At 36.2% G+C, this 23,859-nt stretch overlaps 6 protein-coding genes across 11 annotated transcripts in view; 3 read left to right on the top strand and 3 right to left on the bottom strand.

Annotated features, from left to right (window-relative positions):
• Positions 1-1,732: 1,732 nt before the first annotated feature.
• Positions 1,733-4,793, top strand: LOC118733818 (mRNA-capping enzyme). The gene is made up of 8 exons (XM_036463396.1): positions 1,733-2,115; positions 2,254-3,134; positions 3,200-3,335; positions 3,393-3,531; positions 3,592-3,764; positions 3,830-3,930; positions 3,989-4,182; positions 4,252-4,793. Exons 1-8 carry the CDS (start codon positions 1,921-1,923, stop codon positions 4,524-4,526), a joined length of 2,094 nt encoding a protein of 697 aa, XP_036319289.1. The 5' UTR covers positions 1,733-1,920; the 3' UTR covers positions 4,527-4,793.
• Positions 4,781-7,820, bottom strand: LOC118733819 (tRNA-dihydrouridine(20) synthase [NAD(P)+]-like). Of its 2 annotated transcripts, none has more exons than XM_036463398.1 (7): positions 7,248-7,820; positions 6,884-7,184; positions 6,700-6,821; positions 6,468-6,638; positions 5,484-5,646; positions 5,208-5,422; positions 4,781-5,144 (listed from the first exon to the last, which is right to left on the bottom strand). In XM_036463398.1, the coding sequence occupies exons 1-7, from the start codon at positions 7,459-7,461 to the stop codon at positions 4,894-4,896; spliced, it is 1,437 nt and encodes a 478-aa protein (XP_036319291.1). In that variant the 5' UTR covers positions 7,462-7,820; the 3' UTR covers positions 4,781-4,893. The 2 variants fall into 2 exon arrangements, with proteins under 2 accessions (XP_036319291.1, XP_036319290.1); XM_036463397.1 differs by having other exon boundaries at positions 4,782-5,144; positions 5,481-5,646.
• Positions 7,821-7,941: 121 nt separating this feature from the next.
• On the bottom strand, positions 7,942-13,738 carry LOC118733817 (run domain Beclin-1-interacting and cysteine-rich domain-containing protein). Of its 2 annotated transcripts, none has more exons than XM_036463393.1 (10): positions 13,409-13,736; positions 12,459-13,061; positions 10,853-11,443; positions 10,232-10,784; positions 10,076-10,170; positions 9,714-10,021; positions 9,479-9,646; positions 9,188-9,385; positions 8,970-9,123; positions 7,942-8,887 (listed from the first exon to the last, which is right to left on the bottom strand). In XM_036463393.1, the coding sequence occupies exons 1-10, from the start codon at positions 13,619-13,621 to the stop codon at positions 8,699-8,701; spliced, it is 3,072 nt and encodes a 1,023-aa protein (XP_036319286.1). In that variant the 5' UTR covers positions 13,622-13,736; the 3' UTR covers positions 7,942-8,698. The 2 variants fall into 2 exon arrangements, with proteins under 2 accessions (XP_036319286.1, XP_036319288.1); XM_036463395.1 differs by lacking the exon at positions 7,942-8,887 and having other exon boundaries at positions 9,033-9,123; positions 9,188-9,266; positions 9,364-9,385; positions 13,409-13,738.
• Positions 13,739-15,257: 1,519 nt separating this feature from the next.
• Positions 15,258-20,102, top strand: LOC118733820 (syndetin). The gene is made up of 12 exons (XM_036463399.1): positions 15,258-15,505; positions 15,568-15,843; positions 15,997-16,314; positions 16,373-16,561; positions 16,624-16,710; positions 16,783-17,364; positions 17,429-17,775; positions 17,836-18,001; positions 18,056-18,166; positions 18,226-18,549; positions 18,662-18,774; positions 18,851-20,102. The coding sequence occupies exons 1-12, from the start codon at positions 15,440-15,442 to the stop codon at positions 19,197-19,199; spliced, it is 2,928 nt and encodes a 975-aa protein (XP_036319292.1). The 5' UTR covers positions 15,258-15,439; the 3' UTR covers positions 19,200-20,102.
• Positions 20,103-20,121: 19 nt separating this feature from the next.
• LOC118733821 (protein ALP1-like) lies at positions 20,122-22,046 on the bottom strand. Of its 2 annotated transcripts, XM_036463401.1 has the most exons (3): positions 21,589-22,046; positions 21,019-21,526; positions 20,122-20,973 (listed from the first exon to the last, which is right to left on the bottom strand). In XM_036463401.1, exons 1-3 carry the CDS (start codon positions 21,970-21,972, stop codon positions 20,636-20,638), a joined length of 1,230 nt encoding a protein of 409 aa, XP_036319294.1. In that variant the 5' UTR covers positions 21,973-22,046; the 3' UTR covers positions 20,122-20,635. The 2 variants fall into 2 exon arrangements, with proteins under 2 accessions (XP_036319294.1, XP_036319293.1); XM_036463400.1 differs by having other exon boundaries at positions 20,122-21,526; positions 21,589-22,044.
• Positions 22,047-22,875: 829 nt separating this feature from the next.
• Positions 22,876-23,859, top strand: part of LOC118733822 — a 26,649-nt gene continuing 25,665 nt past the window's right edge. Inside the window, exons 1-3 of one of the 3 annotated variants that reach the window (XM_036463403.1) lie at positions 22,876-23,063; positions 23,240-23,323; positions 23,382-23,663. In XM_036463403.1, coding sequence (XP_036319296.1) covers positions 23,382-23,663 — 282 coding nt within the window. In that variant the 5' untranslated portion in view covers positions 22,876-23,063; positions 23,240-23,323. Of the gene's footprint in view, positions 23,324-23,381; positions 23,664-23,859 lie in introns of all 3 variants that reach the window. The other 2 variants (XM_036463402.1, XM_036463404.1) reach the window with 2 other exon arrangements.

Here is a 23,859-nt window from a genome sequence, read left to right on the forward strand (position 1 = left end):
CACACGGCTATTCGTAATTGCTGCTTCTCTGTTTTAAACGTTCTCTGTACGTTCTTTGCTAGAAGGTTTGCAAGAGGAATTCGCGTCCGTTTTTACATCAAGTTTCGTAAATAAATTCGCCGCACATTTGGTTTCGCGGCGACAAAGAACGTAGAGAAAAAATCTTCTTTGGTAAATCTACGCACATGCGCATGTTAAATGCCGATGGCAAATAAAAAAGGAGTCGTCGCCATCTTTTTTGTCATTTCATTTCTTTATTTCTATCATCGATCACTCTTTCTTCAACGTTCTTTGTCGCCGAAATCAAATTTGCGGCGAATTCATTTACGAAACTTTGTGTCAAAACGGACGCAAATTCCTCCTGCGAACCCATGAACCAAATATACAAAATCACGTCTTCTTAGTGCTCATTTACACACGGCGATTTTTGTTGCCGCAACTCGTCGTTTGTTGGAGAGAGCGTGACGAGGAAAGGAGAGGGGCACCGAGTTGCTCGTGCTCGGGCAACACCCTTTGTGCTCTCGTTCGTCTGTGTAAGGTCGGTGTTATGCAGACAAATTTTTGTTTGCCAAATTAAATGGCGGCTGCTTAGTTTGTTCGGAGGTGGTTATGTCGAGTTTGGCACAGGGTTACACGTTCATTATGGTTTTCATGGCTATTGCCAACACGAAATGAGAATTTTGTGTATAGCAATAATTGTCTAAAATTTTTGTATATGACAACGCCGAACTTGCTGCTGTTTGACCAAACAAAATTAGTTTGCTGTGAGAGTCGCCAAACTCGCTCTCTCCGAGTTTGCTGCAACAACAATTGCACGCAGTTTGCCATACAAAATTTCTGCATAACACCGACCTAAATTGAACCGCTGTTCACAGCTGACAACAACAATTGCATACACACAAATCGCCGTGTGTAAATGAAACGAGCACCACCAAAAGGGAATGTGAAAAACTGCGGCGACAAAAGTTTTCGTGTATAAACGCAGTCTTAGTAGCCCGTTATAATCGCATTTAGGAAAAAAGTTGGGCGACTTTGACATTAGCCGTTTATCTACATTTGTTCGTTGTTTACAATTTGGTGGTGGCTTTTTACTGCAATTTTCTTAATTTTCGCTTGTGACAACGAGTGCACACTTACGGTAAAGAATAATTTAACACAACGACATGATTTATAGAAGAATTTGCATAATAAAAATGATTATTCATGCGTTCAACAATTACGCGGTTTTTTTTGTTTTCTTCGTTGTTTACTTCTTACAACAAAGATGGCGTCGAGATTTAAACAGCTAGAAAATAACTTTTTTCTTTCTTTCGGGAAGGCGTGATCTTCTGTCTTTCGGTCATGCTGCGAACCTTCTAGACTCACTCGCCACACTTCAGCGAGTTGCCTCTTCTTATAGATTTACGTTCTTTGGCCAAACCTCCCAGGGAGTAGCATTTTCGCCGAAAATTTGGGAGGAGAAAATTCGAACTTCGCAAATGCTGTTTGACAACTTTTCGAGAGCTCAACTCCGCCATTTAATATAAAAAATCCTCAGGGAAATTTTATTCGTGATAGGAGGAAAGGGAAAAGAGAGAAAACTCCCAGGGAGTTTCTGTTCTTAATCGGCCTTACATTTTCATGTTCGACACACAGCTAGTGCCGTACATTTCGATCTTAAATGAAGCTTCAGCTTTAATTCGATAATACGGATAGAAAGCTATCGAGTAAAGGAATTTTGTTTCTATCATTTCCAATTTTTCGTATATCAGCTGTGTGTGACAGCGTTTTGAGTGAATTTTATTTTACAGTGAAGTGGTTTAATTGATTAAAATACTTACTAAGATCTGTGTAGTTTGAAATAAATTCGTGCTAATCATTGTAGTGCTCCCAAGCACACACCGTTGATCTTAGGTGTATTAAGTGCTCAATAATTGAAATATGTCTCGAAACTCCAGGGGTGGACCTGGTCCGCTACCAAATCGTTGGCTGCATTGTCCCCGAAAGAGTGAAAAAATTATTGCCGAACGTTTTTTGGCATTTAAAACACCATTGAGCAACGCATTCGACGACCAGATGCCAATAGAATGCCTTTTTCGTCCAGAAATGATTTTTAGCTATTGCAAAACAATAAAGGTATGTTAGTACTCTGCAACGTGTCGCCTATACTGCATACACATCAGATGTGTATGTACATACGTATATATCATGTATACACTTTGCTTTAGAAGCATAGCTTTCCATTCCAGCTTAAAGAAAGGTTATTACTTTCAGATAAAATTAGGACTTTGGATCGATTTAACCAACACAAAGCGTTTTTACGATCGCCAAGTGGTTGAAAAAAACGATGCTCAGTACGTAAAGTTGCAGTGTCGAGGTCACGGGGAGACTCCTTCACCAGAACAAACACAGTCATTTATTGAGATTGTTGACAATTTCATAAACGAGCGTCCTTTTGATATTGTGGCCGTACATTGTACGCATGGCTTCAATCGAACCGGATTTTTGATCGCTTCTTATTTAGTAGAACGTCTTGATTACTCAATCGAAACAGCATTGGCCATATTTGCGGAAGCGCGTCCTCCAGGTATATACAAGCAGGACTATATCAATGAACTATTCCGTCGTTACGAGGATGAGGAAGATGCTTTGATGGCTCCTGCATTGCCAAATTGGTGCTTGGAGTATGATGACGGTGATGGAAGCGACGTGAATAGCGATGTGTCGCAAAAACGAAAGGCTCAGGAAATGTCGTCTACTTCGCAACATTCCGCTTTAAACCATGTCAATGGTGGTGAGGGTGCCGGCGAAGACCAGGAGGGAGATTGCGATGAAGACGACCAGGCGGAAGGAACCACACAAAATAACGAAAGTGGTGATTTTAATGGAGCGGGTGTTTCTAACGGCGGTAACCGTAAAAAGAAACGCCGCAAGGAGATTTTAATTAAAAATGCAACATTTATGAGCGGTGTGCCTGGGATAGTGCAAGTTACCGATCAACCAAGACTGGGCGAATTGCAGTTGAAGGTTCAAGAAATTTGCAGCTGGGAGAAAAATGGATTCCCCGGTTGTCAACCAGTTTCTATGGATAAAAATAATCTAAAACGATTGCACGAGATACCGTATATGGTATCTTGGAAAGCTGACGGAACGCGGTAGGAAAAATGCTCTTAACTATTTGAAATTTTATTACATTTCATAAGACCTACGTTTACAACAGGTATATGATGCTTATCAATAAACGTGATGAGATTTACTTTTTTGATCGCAATAACTCGTGCTTTCAAGTCGAAAACTTGACCTTTGTAAAAGCTGGTAACCTCGATCAACACTTGGAGAACACGCTTCTAGATGGGGTAAAGTGATATAATAAATTTTTTCTCATTAACTATTGAATTTTTTCGTGTGCTTAGGAAATGGTAATCGACAAACTCAACGGTCAATCCATACCGCGATACCTGATTTACGACATAGTAACGTTATCCAATAATGACATTGGCACTAAGCCATTCTTTCCGGATCGCCTCCGTTGCATACGAAAAGAAATTATTGGTATGTTGACTACCAAAATTTCTATTTTGGCAAACATGTGTTACACCTTTTAATTCTTAGATCCCCGCTATGAGGCTATAATGAAAGGTTTGATTAATAGGCCCTTGGAACCTTTCAGCATACGTCATAAAGACTTTTGGGACATACGGCAATCTGCCTCTCTACTTGGTGAAAAGTTTGCCAAGTCGTTATTGCATGAGCCAGATGGACTAATTTTTCAGCCCTCAAAACAAGTAAGCAATGTAGCCAAGCGATGTAAAAATATAGGTACCTACATAATATTATTTTTCGATTTTAGCCTTACACGGCAGGTGTATGTGCGGATGTACTTAAGTGGAAACCGTTTCATATGAACTCTGTAGATTTTCGACTTAAAATTACTGTGGAAAGCGGCATGGGGTCAGTTACAATTTATTTCATGCTTTGCTAAACTTTTTAAAATATTTGTTGGTTTTAGAATGTTAACCGAAAAGGTGGGCCTATTATACGTTGGAGGGTTTGATCAGCCATTCGGTAAAATTAAATATACGAAGGCACTAAAGGATTTGGATAATAAGATAATTGAATGCTCTGTGAATCCGCAGGGCCTATGGATATTTATGCGTGAGCGCACGGACAAACTATTGCCAAATAGTTTTAATACAGCCCAATGTAGGAGATGCATATATTTTTACTCAAATATGCTTAAGTATTTATTATTTTATTAATAATATTTTATAGCGGTTTGCGAAAGTATACGTCATCCGATAACAAAGTCTATTTTACTTGACTTTATTGCCAACTATGGCTTCCGCGATGATAACGATATGATGCCGCCACCCCAACGCCACCCACATCATCCGCAGACAAGTCAGCACCACCCACAGCAGCACCACCCACAGCAGCAGCACCCACAGCAGCAACATCCACAACAGCAACACCGCCAGCCACATGTGCAACTACAGCAAGAACATGACCATCATTATCAAAAAGAGGAACATCATAATCCCGAATAAATTAGTCAATGCGGTTGAAGAGGGAACAAATATTATTTTTAAGCATGCGTAATGCACACCATTCGCAAATAACTTCCGCATAAAATCGCATATTTTTTTAATGCATTTGCGGTCATACGCACGCTTTTAAAAGGCAGAAACCATTTTTGGAAATATTAATTTAATTTAATGCGTTATACGTAAAAGAAAGTATGCGTAGATCGACGTACATATGTACTATTAAAACAATTGTTGAAAATAATCAAACCAACTTTTTAGACAAGTTAACTAAGTCTTTTAATATATTTGTAAATATGTATAACTCTAATTGCATCGCCTAGAACAAAAAAAAATATGAAGTATGCATAACATTGTAAACGAAATTTCATCATCGCAAAATGCTGCCATTCTTAATCAAGTCATCTTCACTTACAACGCCTATGTCGAGCAGGCACACAAGTGCGGCTCCTTGTTCTGCCTGCTTCTTATTTTTCTCCCAAAATGAACTTGTATATCGTTTACCATCAAAGGAACAAATTGCACGGAATAGTTTGTCGACACGCTGTGTTTCGTAGTGCGGAATATCTTTGCTTTTGCGGCCAGCATAAGTGTAAAGCATTGTTTTGGGCAGTTTAGTATCTATTAAAACAGAAAATATTATTTAATATGTAGACGTGTTGCTATTATAAGACTTGAACCAACCACTGTTGTAGTTCGAGCGCAAAAATGCAATATTATGTTGTATAACACCGGCGTCCAAAGACAGAGCATCCTTTTTTTGACGCTTCGCATCCGGACTTTCTGCAGTATCGTCGTCAGGTATCACACCGGGCGCTACTTCTCGTCTACCAAAATTGCCGCGCCTTTTTAACTCTAATTGTTTGCGATAGCAATAATCTCCTAGCGACCAGATTTCACTGAAATTCAAGAAATTGTTTAAAAAACAAAATATTGAATAAAAACATAACCGTTTACCACATTTGTTGCAGCGTTTGACATTGTAAGAATTGTTTACCTCGCGGAGTCTCTTGCAATTCTTTTAATATATTTTGCACACAATACTTAGTGTTGTGCGCGGCATTGTCATAGTCAACACTAAGTTTCAAATACTTCACAATAATATCATCCATTGGCAGCATGCCTTGAAAGTGTTAAGAATACTTTTTAATTTTATATATACATACGTACATATGTATGTATCAGAGTTGTACAAAATGCATTAATTTTTAATGCATAGCATTTTAATATTAATGTAAAAAATTAATGCATTAATTTTTGAAATTTAATGAAAACTAAAATTTGAATGCACTAATTTTGCTAATGATTTTTCTTCATTAGGAAACGTACCCATACGACGTGACCCATATTTGAATCTACATAGCTCGAAAAAACGATAGAAATTTAAGGGTTTCAACAATGTGAACGAGCAAAATTATTAAAAATGTATTTGCGTTTTCATTAGCATTAGTTTGGATAATTTAATGAAAACAAATTTCATTAGAATTATATTTTTCAAAATTAATGCATTGAAATTTTTACATTAACATTATTGCTTTAATAACCATTAATGCATTTAAAATAAATTCGTATTTCCCAACTGTGGTATTTATATATGTAGCTAGCTTAAGAGTAAAAAGTTGATAAGTAAATTTTTTCAAATTTCATAAAGCCATTTTCTTCAAGTATTTCACTAAACTTTTAATGCGCCATTTCGCGTTTTGCAACGGTCTTTATTAAAAGATTCGTATTATTTTGTCCTTATTGGATATTTGTTGCATCTTTTGCACTTAGCATAACAAAAAAACAAATACTTTCTTTTCCCCTATCCCTTTCGAAGATGCATTTTTAATTTCTCTTGCTTCCTATATTAAGATATGGGTTTTCGTAAAAACGGACTTAGCAACTTTTCTCTCTAAGCTATTGATATGTATGAGCAAAGGTTCGTATTGTGAAAAGTTTTACCTTCTTTCCGAAATATGGAAACGTTCAACTGCGCTGCTCTTGCAACCATAACGCTAGTTGCACCGCATAAATCACGAAAGCTTAATATATCCTTATATTTTTGAATCTCCCTTGAACCGCCGTTCGCAATCACTGGTATATCAACAGCCTTTGCGATTTCGCGTATGAATTCTTTTGAAAGGTAATAAAAGTTATAAATTGTATTACAAAAAATTGATGTTTTCTCATTCACCTGGATGTGGTGCGTGCTGTGGCCGCTCATCACGTGTACGAGCATGCACTGCTATCGCAGCGATGCCCGCAGCAGCAAAGCGCTGCACGAGTTTAACTGTATCATTCAAATCCGGTAATATTCTGCGAAAATGCTTTACAATTAGTTCGTTTCGAAATCGTGCGCTCTTTGTTTTTTAATTTACCTAATTTTGCAGGTCACAGGAATGCTGAGGTTTTTACAAAGTGTTTTCAAAATGTGCTCCGCTTTATCTGGTTGCCCAAGTAGCGCCACACCCATACCACCCTTTATGGAGAATTCTTTCGGACAGCCCATATTTATGTCTAAACCTGCAATGTCATGTTCTACCAATTTTCCTACAGCCAACGCACGTTCAGCATCACTAGTGCCCAACTGTAGCACTACATGCTGACGTTCTTTTGCACACGTCCGAAATACAATTGTGCCATCACTACAATCGACAAAGTCGACAGTGCCCAATGCAGCTACAAAATTGAATAAATGACATTTATAAATACTTATATTTTTCAGTTGGATATTTCATTTACCATTGACACGCCTTTTACTACGTATTAGCTTCAAATCGACTAACTCCTCTGTATAAACGATGTCTGCTCCGGATTCAAGAGCCAGCAAGCGCATAGGCAGTGTTCCAACACGTACCATTGGTGCCATTATTACCTTATTTCGGTAGTCTAAATGTGTGGCCTTTTCACCTACTGTCATATTTTGCAATAAGCGTAGAAAACTTTTAAATCTCATATACTTTAACTATGTAAAATTCAAAAGAAATGATATTTCGTGTAAAAAATCAAGAATGTTGTAATAACACGGTTGGCATGTTTTGTTGACAACCAGCTGATTTCTGTTCTAAGAGAGCGATTAACCATGAACGTGTACGTAGCGTAGCGTAGAAATACGTAGAAACAATTCGTATCGACTTAAGGTGATGGCGATAGAAGCCACGCTTCTTAAGAGCACGCGTGTGTCAAACTATGGCCTGTTCCCCCCGAATTTCTGATGAGGAAATTGCAGCATTGTTGCATCAGCACTGACCGTCAGGTGACTGGTCATTTGCCAGTAAGATTTCTTGTAGGGAAAGCACGCGCCTGTTGCGCACTTTCACCATAATTATAACGTCTTGTTATCTACGTTCTTTGTAAATATTAGACATGGATTCGACATGGATACAATGAGTTCTTTATTCATTAGCACTGATGTGTTTAAAAAACGTAAATAAGCAGTTTGGTAGTTTCTAGAGCAGAGCAGATATATTTTTCATTAATCAAAGTTTTCAATTAGTAAGAAAAGGTAAAATATTATACCAAGGGGAAAGTGCTCAGTGCATCGCCTGAACAAAAATGAGTATTTTAATAAGCACTTTTGTAATTAGTGATAGTGATAAAATGAGCACTTATTTGATGCTCAGCTGACTTGCAGGGTGACCACGTGTTAATTTATTTTTTTAATATTCGTAATGTTTTTCAATCTAATTTTGTTTGTTATTTTTCGATAAAAATACCGTCTAAGATCAACCAAAAACATAAATCACAGTTCCAAACTTTATACGAAATTTAGGAAAATCGAGAAAACCCAACACTGCGAAAACTGCATACCAAACATTGCAACACATCCTCAACGATTGCCCTCTATACGAACAAGCAAAACACACAATAGTTTCGTTCCAGATGCTTCACAGGTTCCACAGGATATGCAGGAGCAGCTGTTTTCTCCATTAATAAACCAAATATTTACATATATATCATTGTAGCTATGATATATTTTCCTAAAATATATAAAATACCTGTACTAATTGTTATTTCGGTTAGCGTATCGTATGCAACAATCATATAAGGATTACATTTAACTAAAATACATACATACACATACTTTTGTAAAAATTTGTGTTTAAACACGCAAGACCACAACTTTTTTTTATCGTATACAAATTCGAGTTAAGGTACATCCGCATATTCAAAGCTGGCGCTTGAGCTGCGTCTCAAATAACCGCAATCTCCTGCCTTTTGTTGATTCTTTGGCATCTGCAGCATGTATTTGACATCAATTTCCAGCAGTTTAAATGAAAGCATGATCCGCAGCAATCACAGCGAAATACTTTAGGCTGCCATGGATAAATTACCTGATCCTTCTGGCAGTACTCACAGTGGAAGCCGCGGGCAGTGCAGAGCTGGGATTTAAAAAATCGTGAAATTTTTATGTAAAGTTTTTATTTAATCAAATTAATTCTTATGTTCGTTACTGCAACTCACCACACAGTTAAATATATGATGTTCGCATTTCTCGATTAGTTGGTCAATGGAGCGCTGCATACTCTTATTGTGCACATCAATAAAGTCTGATAGTGACCAAATGTCTGGATCATTCGTTATGTGTTCAGGTATGCTTTCAAAGTATACGTGATCTCTGAAAAGAAAATATATAAAATATTAGTTGGTAATTTTAGGTTTCATCTATATTTTTTAATTACCTGACTGCGAATCGGCAAGTTTTTATAAAATCTTTGACAAATTGTAGGTGAATCCGTTTTCTCCGAGCAGATAGCAGTGCTTTATTGTCGACGTAAAGCACAGGGTTTAAGTCCGGTACATAGAATAAGGGATACGTGTACATCTGTTCCAACAAACGATAGGAAAAAACACTTACTGGATAGCACTTAAAATCCCAGCTTTAATGAAAGAAAAAACCATTGGCGGGTGAGACAGAAATTAGTAAACAGACATTAATAAAAAATCAAGTCCTTTATCTTATGTCTACTTACGATCGTAAAATTTTTGCAGGAATCGGTGATATTTGATTGCGATGACAACCGGTACAATGATACTTGCCGAGATACGTACAATATCGAAAGCTATTGATATATTGCCGTGATACTCGCATTCCACATCCTGCGCAGCGGCTGTTCTGTTTCAATATCAACTCCTTACGACTATAACAAGAGAAACACACCTTTAATTTGGATTTGTTCGATATTACAAACAAAAGTAACAACCAACCTCGCCGATGGATGATCCGTGAAGATAATTTGTTGACGTGGTGGTGCCCAATAGCGAGTACCCCGTGTGATTGGGCGTATAACATTTTCATCAGGATTCGCTGTAGGGCTATCATCAGGCATTGGTAGGAGTTGTTGTGGCGTATCTTCCTCCGAGACTAGCCATTTCAGCTCTGATACTTTCGGAAGATGTTTGTCACTAAATTTCGAAATTATTGAAAGGCCTATCACTTCTGCGGAGAGTAAATCAAGACAACTTTCGCCTAATTCTGCATAAGGAATGTGCTCACTGGATTCATCGTAAGAAGACTAAATAATTTGGTCTCTATATTTAATTTCACATTGCAAATTATGAGTATATACCTCTGTCTCAAAATTTCGTCGATAACCATTTTTTTCCTTGCCATCTGGAGCTAAGCAATCTGTGGCGGATGCAGCTGCGGCTGATCGAACTACGTCTACAAAGTGAGTAATAAATCTTAAGTATTTGAAACGTCTTCCGATTTTATCAACACTAACCTCTTCTCCGACGCCATTTTTTCTCCGGATCCTTGCTGTTATCCCATTTTATGTGTTCTATTGCTGAAATTATAGCTTCGGATACTCGAAAATGAGCGTTCTCCTTTTCCAAGTCGGTATTATTTCGTGACATTTGCGAAGTTTGCAAAAAATCAGTCAAACTTTGTTGACATTTTGATAACTTTTTAGGAACCTTAGTTGGTTTGGCGGCATTTTCCAATGATGTTGTGTTTGACGATTCATTGGTGGGAGATTTATAATCAAGCGTGCTAATGCTGTCCTCGAATAGACTTTGGGAGTTTCGCGATCGTAATTTTTTCCCACAAACAGGCATAAATGCATCGAACATACCACCTGTCGAGCTCGACGAAATATCCGCAGGTTGTACTAGAGTACAGGGAAATACTGCAGCGACAGCATTGCCTTCGGTGTCATCTGAATTGAGACCGCAACTGCTACCGGTTTGATTGAGAATTGACCAATGGGTATATGTTGGCGGAGTACTGAAAAGGTTGCATAGGAAACTGCCGATTGGACTTGCGCTTTTCGCTTTCTGGAGGAAAAAAGATTTATATTTATATAGTTTTTATACATCTTTTATATAAAAAAACATTGTCTGACCTGTTTCAGCGGTTCCAACCTCTGTGGAATGGTACACGGCTCGGTAGTTGGCGCTTCTTCCTGCTGTCCAGTTTGTTGGTTTTGAGTTTCATCGTAGGCTTGATCGGTCCAGATTTTAATATCATCACAGTTAATTAACTCAATTCGACAATCACTTGACGCGTAGGAAGAAGCTGTGGGCTGTGTGTGCGTTGAAGATGGTGTTAATAAAAAATATTTCTGTTGACTTTGAAGAGATGTGGAGGGAAGGGCCATATCAGCTAAATCGCTGCCACAGTACGATGAACCCGTTGTGGTTGTCGTATTTGTGGTCGTATTAGAATTGGAAAAGTATTCATCATTTGCTATATTCGATGCATTCTCACTGACAGACGTAGTAGAGATCGCCTTAATCGGTGATAGAATATCTTGTGGTGAACTAGTTTTCAGATGTGTGCTAACCATTGTTTTGCATCGCGGTCTCGGTTTTTCATCGTTAAAAGAATCAAAAAACACACAAGGTTTGTGTTGCAAAGCGGGAAGGCTTTTGGTCTTTCGAAATGTCGATAAAGCAGGAACAATGAGTTGAGATGACGAGTTGGGGGTATCAGTCTGAAAATTTTAACTAATTTAGTATATGGGCATATCCTGGGTTACGGACGCGACATTCGCATGCGTTTAACTAAGCTTAAAATAAAAAAGAAACTGAAAGATTCTATGTATATTATAAATGTTAAAAAGCAATGGGAAGGTGCTATATTCAACAAAAAAGTTTGGAAGTATAAACAGTTAAGGACAAAGATACAAGCAAATATAAAACAGTACGGACGAGAAAAAAAAATGCAAGTTTTTTTTAACGCATGTAGAAATATTCCAAATTTAGGGATATTTGGATAAAATTTTTTTTTTCTTTGAATGTGGAAGTGAAGGCCAAAGAATGTCTTTGGTTCGTAGAGTTATGGATGTTTGTGACAACTCCCGCTGAATGTAAAATTTGCAATTTCATTTGTGGCAAAAGCTGATCTTACTCGGTTATATATTTTATTTTTAGCGCAGTGCGCTTAAAAGCGGATTATGCGATTAATCAATTAATATGAGCTCTAATTAATGTATTAATTGCGCGACCCTATTGGGAAATATGTTAAATAATACAAATATTTTTTAGAAGTACGAATATTTTTAAAGAAATTTTTTTGCATATCACTATCATTGGTGATTGGTGATTGGTGTTATTTATTATTACCCTGAAATGAATTCGTGTTTGGTTTTAAAAACTAATTTAAAACAAGATCTCATTTTTTAAATAAATAATTTTTTAAGCCGATTTCATGAATTTTATAAAAAAAATTGGCGATTTTTTTCAGAAATGTCTCTTCTTTTTGAACAATCTGAACACCCTGCTAAATACAAAAAGGAAACTGTTAATATTACTAGCCAAAAGGCTGTTTTTAAAGGTACGGTATGTTTTAGCCCAAATTTGGAAAAATTAAAAATGCTTTTATATTTATAAGAAATACAAATTTACGCATTATTGTTAAGTTAAAAAAAATCATCAGTTTTAATTTTGCGCTCTTGGTTTACCTTTTTTGGGATATGCCCATATGTATATATTTTGTAATTTAATTACCTTTTGGGTTGTCGTTATGTCGTCTTTATTTTCTATATTAAATTGCGGCTCGTTCATTACGTCTGTTTCGCAAACCTTTGTGTGCTTAGGCGGCGAAATAGAGAATACAGAGGGTGATGTAGTACGTCTGTGTTTCAAATCTGGTAAGGCAGAAACGGCAGCTATGGAGGATGTAACACTATAAAGCTGTGTTTCAATTTGGCTCAACAAGCTGTATTGATTTAATTCCACAGCCGACAAACAAATGATAAGCGCTGTTGAGTACACTTCATTTCGCAAGAAAGCATTTTCTTTGTAATATGCATTCAATAGTTCGTTTTCTGCTACTAGCAACTGAAGACAAACACTCAAACAATTTGCCTTAAGATTACGTCGTACCCAGGAATCAAAAAACCATTTATAATCTTGTACAGTAAATAATGAATCTTGCTGATGCCTTTTATTTGACAAAGCAGATAGTTCCGAGAAATCCGTTGGCAGGGAATCACGAATCTGTGCTGATCGGCAAACCCATTCAAAATCATCCATCAGTTTTTTCAAACCATCTAGTTTATATAAGGAATCTTTTTCTCTAGGCAAGTCAGCGGGCGAGAAATTCTTTGGCTTAAAGTGTAATAAAAATATTTATTATAGGTATATAAAAATTAAATTGCAAATACTATTTGATGGATAATAGTCGGTTGTGTATATTTGTATGTATATGTATATGTTTATTCCAAGGTTTATAAACCTTGTACATACATACTATGTATGCATGTACATACATATTTATATAGAAAATATCTATATTTTGCTTGGAGCCACTCTCGATTACGTACAAATAGTCCGTACATACATTTTTGAAGGGTAGTTCAATATTACTACGCCCCAAACACTTATGGTTGAAAATATCTCATTGTTTGTTTATGAAACATTTCCAGCATTCCATTGAACTCGATGTTACAACTCACCATCACAGCATCTTCCGGAGTTAAGCGCAATCCATGACGCAATATCTCCACCGTGGTTGTTGTTATGTTGTCATAGGATGAATTTGTTTTTTCACCAGCTAGTTTCTCGGAAACTGCATTATGGAACCAAAGTCCACATGCCTTTTTCAAATTTGCGAGCAAAACAGGCAAATCACTTTCGGCATTAGCACCGACTTCATCAAAATCCGACATATTTTTTTTTTAGGTTTCTGTAAACACCTTCATAGCAAAATTATATTTTGTTTTATAAACGCAATTAACTAGTGTTTTTGTGTTGCACATAGAGATTTAAGGATGTAATCGATTATTTTCAACCATATTTAATCGGCGCAGATTGAACATTAAAGGCCGTTTATATACGACTTTTCTTGCTTAGCTTGACAGTACGAACTTTAGGACCCCTTTCAGAATGTACTTTTCCCCTCTCTTCTTACCACCTTCGCCACGAACCGAGCAGACTTGAAAGCAAGACTTGACGTGATAGCGAGAAGTGTAGAAAGTATGATGCAAAAAGAAGGTAGTTTCATTTTAAAGTTTCTGCAGTTTCATAAATTGTAAAAAATTATGAGTTACCTACCCACATTGATGGCAATCGAATAATACATTAGAGGATTTAATGTTGTGCGAGGGAAATTTTCGGTTATTTGTACAATGATTTCTTGGTGTGGAACGGAGGGGGAAGTGGTATCTCACATAAAACTCATTAGAAAGAGCACAGTATAAACTTTAAGTCCCTTCGCACTCGGGGGCCCATTTCATAATGGGATAAAATTAGAATATTCGCAAAGAAAAATTAAACTCATGTTAGGCCATCAGCAGTATTTTTGTAAATATTTATGTATATATATTTTATAGCAGGACTACATCTTTATACGAGAGTTCAAAACCTTACAAGTTGCACGGCATTATTTTAATTCGATCTCCTTCCTCATCCACGAGTAAAGCTACGTCTTTCCGAGATTTAAAAATATTTTGCGTCAGCAGTTTGTCATCAAACTGCATTAGATCGTATTTCGTACTCAATCTTCGGAAAAGCAAAAACTTTATTTTTGAACCTTTGAACAGGTGTATAGAATTCTTGCAGTTTGGAAATGCGCATGATTTTAGTTAAATGTCATAAAATTTTTCAAAGTCAAGTGCCGACAACAACGAATGTTAATAAATAAAACTACTTTCTGTTTCTGTATAATGGTAGAAAGTACGCTACAATGAACGCTTTGAAAGTTTTGAGTTCTCCCTTCGCTCAATATTTTGTTTGTATAAAGTACTGTTGGGAAGTATTGAGTACTTTTGAGGATCAAGTTCTTTGGTATCGATACTTTTAAAGATCGATTATTTTTGAGAGTACGAAGTACTATATTTAAAAATACACTTGTTGTTAACATTTCAATGCTTAGTGTAGAAATCTCACAAGCTGGCAGCACTTTATTCAAATTAGTATTGTAGTTGAAAACTACTGAAATTTCAAATTGAGTACAATCATTTCTGAATACCGGTAAATGTAAATAAAACACCGTACTTTTAAGTATCTATTCGACACTTATACTGAGTACATTGAATCGTTCCTGAGAACAGAGTATTTTTGAGTACTGACTACTTTCGAGTTCTTTGGAGTACTCAGCATCGATACTTTTAAAAATCGAGTGCGGTCGAGCCTTGCGAGACTCGAATTCTGAGTACTTTTGGTATCGATCCTAATTAATTTTATATCAAAAATCACATCATTAGTTAAATAAAAAGTTCCTAATACACAATTTTAATTTTTATTGGTAGATAATTTCCAGATTTGGTAGACTTTTTAGAAGTGGATGGCAAGTATTTGTTTTATAGTGGCAGCCCTGGTTAAAAATAGAGGTGAAAGTTTTCTATTACTTATCGATTAACGAGTACTTGCGAAATTGGGCCGTTTCGATGTCATTTATAAAATGACAGTGCCAGTTCGATTTTTTTCTTATTTCATTGCTGTCATTTTTATTGTTAAACATTTGCAAATTATCCTCCAGCAGGAAAATGCATCATCCAAAAGCAAAAATGGATGAATTTAAAACAAAATTTATGGACTTGCTACATAAACAGGTATGTAAAATATATTACAATTAGTTTTTCAACAAATGTTTAATGTTATATTTGACCCGCAGACCAATAGGCAAATGAAAATACCAGCAATGGGTTTCTCCGATTATTTCATACAGAGTGTGACAGCGGAGCCCACCGAAGTTGCTGCGAGCGTGTCGACAGGTGGAAAGAATGGATGTGGACTACCTGCGACGGAGGAGAATGAAAGCTCTGCCGCTGCAGATAACGCTGCTGAAGCACAAAAATCAGATCAGGAAATACTGGAAAGCATTGAGGAAATATATTTTAAATACGAAATCGGGGAAGAGTGCGATGTACATGGTCAATACGAATTACGAGTACGTAGAAAAGATTGCTTTATTTTGTATGACATAGCTGACGGAGAATGTACGTACAATGAAAATGTGATGAACCAAAAACCAGTTTTCTTGTATTCTTGGCTTTCGTAGTATTACGATTTGCTGTACTTACATTATTTTGTGTGTTTACAGAAAGTACTTAGCAATGGAGTTAACTTCCAATTAATTGATGATACCATTGCTCAATTACGTACACAGCATAAAGTTTTGTCCAAGCAAGTGTTACAGAATATTTTGGAGCAACGAAGTGCTTGCAACGAAGAGTTTGCTACAATCAGCGATATTCAAAAAGAGCTGGAAGAATCTTTGTGGACATGTCGAAAGGCGCGTTCTTATTTAAATTTTGCAAAGGTAAACCTTACTACGACAAGTTTGGAGATATTAGCATCCTACCGCAAACGAGAGATTCTCAAAGAGTTGTTAAACTCTCTAGACGCTATAAAAAAACTGGTCAGTTAATCTCATATGGTAAAAAACAATTGCTCTGATAAATAAACATGTTTTGCAGAAATCTACCGATGTTGAAGTACAAAAATTTCTCGCTGACTATAACTATTCCGGAGCCATAAGCTTGCTGCTTAAGTGTAAGGATTCTGCCGATGAATATATGCAATACAATTGCGTTCAGTCGCTTAATAAGAAATTACAAGAGACCCTTTTGTTAACCGAGTTTCAGTTGGATACCGTGCTTAATGAGGTGATGAGAAAATATATTTTTGGCGCGGAAATTTTTAATAAGGTTTTAAAAAAATTTAACAGATGATTTTGAATTTTGATATGCGCAAATATGCTAAACTGCAAGAGGCCTACAAACTATTAAATAAATCTCTAATTGCAATGGACCAGGTAAGACGAGTCTTTCAGTACATATCAACCTAAATAGGTTAAAAAGATAGTAATTGAATTTTACGATTACAGCTACACATCAACTTCATTTCAGCTATACATTCCTCAGTGAACTCAGTGCTGCGCGCTTACAACGATCCAAATATTGATGAAAACATGAAATTCCTTTACGAACAGCTTTGTGAACAAGTGACTGTGGACAAATACATTTCATGCTTGATCACCTTGTGCAAAACATTCTGGACTATATTGGCGTCTTACTATCAAATAGTTGTATGGCATCAAAATTACAAATTGTATCCCTTGGATTCTGTAGACTCTGCCGACCTATACATTCAGGAGAAACTAAAGAAGGGTCAGTCGCGTATTTGGAATGATATTCTCACAAAGATTTGTTTATTCTTGCAAAGCACTAAACTGAAAACCCTTAAGTATGACCAGTTCATACAGGTACTATCCATAGTGCAACGATTAAAGAAAGTTGGTCTAGAATTTTGTGGTGAGCAGTCAGAGAAACTTATTGAAACGATGCAAATGCAAAGTCAGGAGTTTTTCCAACGTTATCACATCGCTTGTCTAGAAGAGATATGCCTCTTTCTTGATAATGAGTCATGGACGATGGTTGATTCTTTTGTGAATATATTACAGTTGCCGGTAAGGTCAAAATAATAAAAAAAAAATATAGAACCAAAGTATTGTTAGCTTGTAATCGTTTTAGGAATTTCGATCTTTTCGTAATACACTGAGACGGCATAAATCACCGCATGCAGCACCCGTACTCATCTCGGCATCATCAGTAAATAACTCGCCTACAAGCAATAATAACTGTGATGAGTTGGGGTCTGTACAGTCGCAAGATGGTGGTAGTTCCATTTATGGTTCCTATGGATATTTTCTACGTTTCTCCGAAAAGAGTTCACCCTTTGACGGTGGCCTAGATGTAGCAATGCTTGAAGAGGATATACTCTCCGGAATCGTAGACGAAGCATCTTGTTATTTTTCAGAGGAAAGTGACGACGAACAAAAAAGCATGCAAAGTAAATATGAGGATGATGGTCTAAATGGGTACTTTCAATTTGCACTGTATATTATGTGTGAAAGCACTGAAATATTTATATTTTGCAGACATGCTATTGTAAACAATACTACTTTAAATGTATTTCGTTGTATTGGGCGCTATTTACAAATGTGCAAGCTGTTGCACTGTATATCACCGAAAATTGTGGCTAGTATGCTGGAATTAATGGATTTCTACGCTTATGCTGTGCATGAAATCTTTGGCAAAGATGCCGTAAGTTTACATAAAGCTGTTTTGTAATTAGCAAACAACTTTTATATTTTTTAGCCCGTGACGATGGAAAAATATTATAACGCACGTCTTGAGCAAAAGCTTCAATCAGTTCTACAAAATGTCGTAACAAATATCAAAATTTGGCCATTGAACTTTTCATCTCTAGTACGAATACAATAAAATTATCATATTGCATCATATTTAATACACTATTTTTCATACAGATCAACAATGAGCTTGCAAATCCAGATACTCTATATGGACTATCCCAGCGCATTGTGGCGGTTGAGAGTGGACATTCCATGACACAACAGTTCCAAACACTTCATAATTACCTCAATCACTTGCTGCCACTACAAGAGCGACCGATGCTAACTGCCTACTTTAATTACATTGAATTTATGTCCGATATAGCACGACCAGTGTACACTTGCGTTACTTCAAGGGTGATTGATTTGCAAACAGCTCTGGCGATGATGGCAAAGGTGAAATGGGATGTTAATCATGTCAGCTTTCAACACAATAATTATATTGACATAATGAATCGCGTAAGTTGAGCTTAACAAAAATGGAAAGGTTGTTTAAATATTTAGAATTCCATTATCAACTGAAATTAGGCATCATTACTAGATATCCTTTAAAATGTTTTAAATGTTTCAGAATATTCAAAGCTTTGCAATGCGTCTGGAAGAAATTGCGAAAGAGATAAGTGTGCCTTCAGAATTCGTATGGAATTCAATGGCTCATGTCGCGACGCATTTACTGGTAGAAGGGTAAGCCTTACGTGTTTAAATAGAACCGTATTGATTAAACTATTTATTTAAAATTTATTTAATTTATTTTTTTCAGCTTCTCCAATGTGAAGAAATGCTCTGCCGGTGGACGTGCTCTAATGCAATTAGACTTTACAAATTTCATGTCCATACTTGAGTTGATATCCAATCAAAAATATCCCGATCATCGAACTTATGTTGACGGTTTTATAAAAGCGTACTATTACTCGAATGAACAATTTGAAGAGTGGATCGAAACACAACGTAATTTAGAGCAGTATTCCACAAAGCAACTTACCAATCTGATACAATGCGTTTGTGTCAGTGATAAACGCACCAGACATAAGCTATTGCAGCTATTAGGTGGAAATAGCAGTAGCGTTGGAAACGGCAATAACCTCAATATAAGTATAAGTAGCACATAGTTGCAATATCATTAAGTAACAACCTCGAATTAATGTGAGGCCTCCACTTGGTCATAGCACAAACAATTGAAATGAATTTGAATTTTAATGCTGCGTTAATGTCTCGAAAACATTCCATTTAATTTTTCAACTTTCGCTTATTGAAAATATTATTTAATCTATTATTGATTCGATCTCTCATTAACCATTTTTATAGGTACTCTTATTGTACTTCAGTCTCTCTGAAAACTAACCTCCATAATGTATTAATGCCTATTACGGTGTCCTGCGGATGGCGGATATCATCCGACTCGCACTGCCATAACAAGTAAGTGTGGACGATGATTCTTGAGAATGACATCTGCCGGACACATGTCTGTTATGGTCCAACGAATGTCATTTCGTAATAGGGATGATTATGTTATCTGAAATTGGTGTAACTTGAATCTCGAAAACATGTAAAACATTTCTCTATATACTACATATTTATCTATTTTATCAGGCAGATGGTTCTGCAATTCACTTCCGAGTGAATTTGATTCAAGTTCGCTTTGAATTCAAATTGGCAGGGGTTTAAATTCACTCGGAAGTGAATTGCAGAACCTGCCCGCATATATAGTCAGTTTTATTTAACACACGGTTTAATATATCGCTAGCTTAGAGTGAAAAGTTGCTAAGTCCAATTTTTATGAAAACTCATATTTTGATAAAGGAGGCTAGAGAAATTAAGAATGCGTCGATTCGAAAAAGGTAAAGGTTCCTGTTTTATGTTTTCTTGTTTATATTCAATGAAAGGCAAATTTGCTAAGTCCAAAAAAAATGCTCAGAAAATGCAATAAGGTCAAAATAGGTCGAAATCTTTTAATAAAGATCGAATCTTTCTGATTCTTATGGAATTTTGATTTGCTCTAAACAAGAAAAATGTTTTATACAAATACTTGAAGAAAATAGCTATAACAACTTTTTTTCCTCCTGTACAATTTTTAAATTGGGACTTAGCAACTTTTCACTCTAAGCTGGCGATATGTATTTCGATAATGTACCTTATTAGCGTGTTACTTATTTAATTATTTTATAAGACAAATTTTTGCATACTCTTTTGTGCAGCCGAACGGACAAATAATTCTGATATAAAAACCACAACTAAAAGTAATATGAAAATATATTATACATACATACATTTACTGTATTAATAAATCTACACATATTAATGAATTCTAATTTAAAGTAATCATATTTGTAGCTCTAAACATGTAATCAAACTTTTACTGCAAATGAAAAAGAAATTAGTTTACCAGCAAATGCCGACAACAGAGAATTATCAAATACACACTAGAATTGTTTCTTAAATAATTAGAAGGAATAAAAGGTATAATAAATAAAATTAAAATTACTTTTTGGTGTGTACTTGAGATCCTAATGCTAATCCGTTTAAATTTGAAATGTACCCAAGATATTTAATTTAACACCTGCGCCATTAGAGCTCTACGCTTTTGTTTGCCCTGTTCGTCTTGTTCATCTCTTAGTTTTTTTGAGCCTTCGTCTATCACTTTGGCCCAATTAAACTGCATATCCTTCAGTTTGCGCTCGCTATAGTCATCCTCCATTTCAACGCAAAGATTATGTAATGCACAAACCGTATCCACTATTTTTCGTACTTCATGGATATTACGCGCTTCTAACGCATATAAAACATTAAAACGTTTCGCCATTGCATCTAGTACTTGTTCGCCAATATGTAAAGCTGGTTGTAATGCTGAATTGAAATTTCGCTCCTCATCATCGCTAGGCTCACCTATTGGACGCATTAGATAGGGTTTAAGAGGAAAGCTATTATTACCTATGAGGTAACTGCCTGTTGGCATTGTTTGTACATTTAATGCCAATGTTTGACCTATGGGTGAGGCGTCGAACGAATAGTCATCAGCAAGTACCAAAAAGGAATCGATAATCTTTTGATCGGCGTCACAAATGATTTGCAATACTACTTGTCGCTCCTCATTTTCGGCTTCGAGGAAAACGTCCAATTTTTTGCTGGCTACAATGCCGAAAAGTTGCCCGAATTTTTTCAACTGATGAAGTGTTTGGAAGTTTTGAATATTGTAATTGCGTTTCTCTGGCGTGCTAGGCCACTGTATTAGCAATTCATATTGAGCAGAAATGCGACGCCAAAAGAGGCGTATAAGTTGTTGGCAGATATGTTTGGTAGTATTGAATTTACGCGCGATATCTTCAAAATGCTCGTCGGTAGACAATTTCCATAGAGCAAGGGAAAAAATTGACTGCGGCGGTGCGGCAGTGGGAATATGCTCATTGGGTAAAAATCTACGCAATCTTTTGAAAATGCGCTAGATTAATAAAAACACTAGTATTACGTTAACATTGCATTCATTGAATGAAATATTCTTACCAAGAACGTTATTTTGCTCATGTGCAGGTATCCCTCGAAGAGGATGGTATTAAACTTGTTTATTAAATTGATTTCGAGTGGCGCTTGGTGCTTACTGAATTCATACGGAGCGATTGTGCTTTGGGAGTCTCCTTCAACAGATACCCTATTCAAATTGGAACTGACTGGCTTTTCGGTATTATTCTGGATGTCATCAGACTTTCGACGTTTCTTCGCACGGTTCTGCTTCAGAAAGAAATGCAGCGCTTCATCATCAGTATCGGCAGAGAGCAGCGGAAACTCTTTAGTTGTGAATTTAGGCGGCTCATTCTTAGTTTGGTTGTCGTCTATTAAAAGATCTTTGACTATAATAGCGGCAATATTTGACAATAAAATACTTTCCATTGTTGAGTTAACTATTAATACAAGGCAAGGCGAATTTATACAAGGTTAGAGCTGGGAAACTATCGATGTCACTATCGATAGTATCGATGGGTTTTGACTATCGAAAACATCGATGGTTTTGTAAGCACTATCGATAGTTTTCACGCATACATACATTACTGCAGACCTCCACAGGCAAACACCGATGTCCTGCCGATGTCCTATCAACTGTCATTTTGACGAAAAATATGATTGCAAGTTTTTGTGTGTGGGCACTTTGATGTCTTGAAATAATCATTTAGCATGATGCCACCAGACAACATTCTCTCAATTTCGGTGTTTGAAAACATTTAAATCTTTAAAAAACTTGCTGAATAATTTCCTAAAACGTAATCATAAATAATCCAACAGGGAACATATTTTTATTTTGATTTAATATCAAAATTTCATCGATGTTACCGATTTCTTTCAAATGAAAATATGGCTGTCAAACTATCGAATTGCCTGCAATAGATGTCAAGCAGTAAACGCTGACATATATTGCAGCCCATGAGAAAGAGGCGGTTGGGCCTTACATGAGAATAATATTAAAATTTCACTTAAAACATGTTGATTTGTATTTTGGAATAAAGACTTAAATATATTCGGAAATTTAGAGTTTTCCTTGATAAATTCACGAAATTCACGTTTTTCATAAAAAAAATACGATGTGAGTTTCCAGTTTATAGGAACACAAACGTTAACTATGTACTTAACTATTGATATTATGCCTAATTAAGAATTGATACTATACTTAACCTACATTTTGTATATATATTTTATCCTCGAAAAGACCGTTTTCTTATCATGAGGCAAAATTCCCCACAGTAGTGTTGCAATTGTTGAAAAACTGCTATAAGGTTTATTACTGTATATACTGTGAGCAGAACACAAGCGAGATTTTCAATCACGCGAAGACGGCCCGTAGTGGAACCACAAACTAAAGCCTTAGATAGTGATGAAAAATTAAAACTATCGTTACTATCGATAGTACCATCGAGAGTTTTGCACCCCTAGTTTTGTGGTTCATGAAAAATTTAGTTTGATTTAGTTCTTTAAACTAGTTCATTCAAGTGCGTGTGAATTATATGTGTACATATATAGAATTCTAGATGAACTACATTTTTTAAATTGTCTAAATAAAGTTTGCTTTAAATCTAATCAATATCCGAATTGTGAAAACTGTCCCATATATGAATTGTGTTACAAATATTCCAATACAAACCTTCTTTATGTACAAAATATGTAGTTATGGTACTGATTGAACAATAATTATGCGCTATTTCTTTTTCGATTGCCATAAAAACTAAGCGCTGGTTTGCCTGGAGTTAAAGTAAGTATTTTTTTTTTCTTTTTTAATAGGTTGGAATTAGTGTTTGGTGTATTTTCAGATGCCTGCAAAGAGAAGTCTGATATGGAGTCATTTCAAAAATGCTGGCTCGAAACGTGCTATGTGCAAACATTGTTCAAAGAAAATAAGTTTCAATGGCGGGTCCCTAGGAAATTTAAGCCGCCACATGAAACTTCGGCATTCTATGATTCGCTGGCATGATTCGACTCTTAATGGTAACGGCGAAGGAAATATACCAGAGGATCAATTAGAGCAGGGCGATCAATCAACGCAAAGTGAGCAGCAATTGCAGGCGGAGCAGCTGCTGCAGATGAATAAACGGGTAACTACGAATTATCAAACAAAGATGCGAAATGATCAAATTCGTTGCCATGTTGTTACAGTGCTCTGCAAGCGACTTCATATCTACCTTATATGAATTCGCGTTGGTGCTCTTATTTTAAATTATTATAGTCTTTCAAAAAAAAAAATTCAGTCAGGAGAAACCAGCCCTTAAAGCTTGATTATGGCAACTTAAC

The sequence above is a fragment of the Rhagoletis pomonella genome, unplaced genomic scaffold, assembly GCF_013731165.1.
Source record: "Rhagoletis pomonella isolate Grant_MI unplaced genomic scaffold, Rhpom_1.0 Rhpom_scaffold_00002, whole genome shotgun sequence".
Lineage (NCBI taxonomy): Eukaryota > Metazoa > Arthropoda > Insecta > Diptera > Tephritidae > Rhagoletis > Rhagoletis pomonella.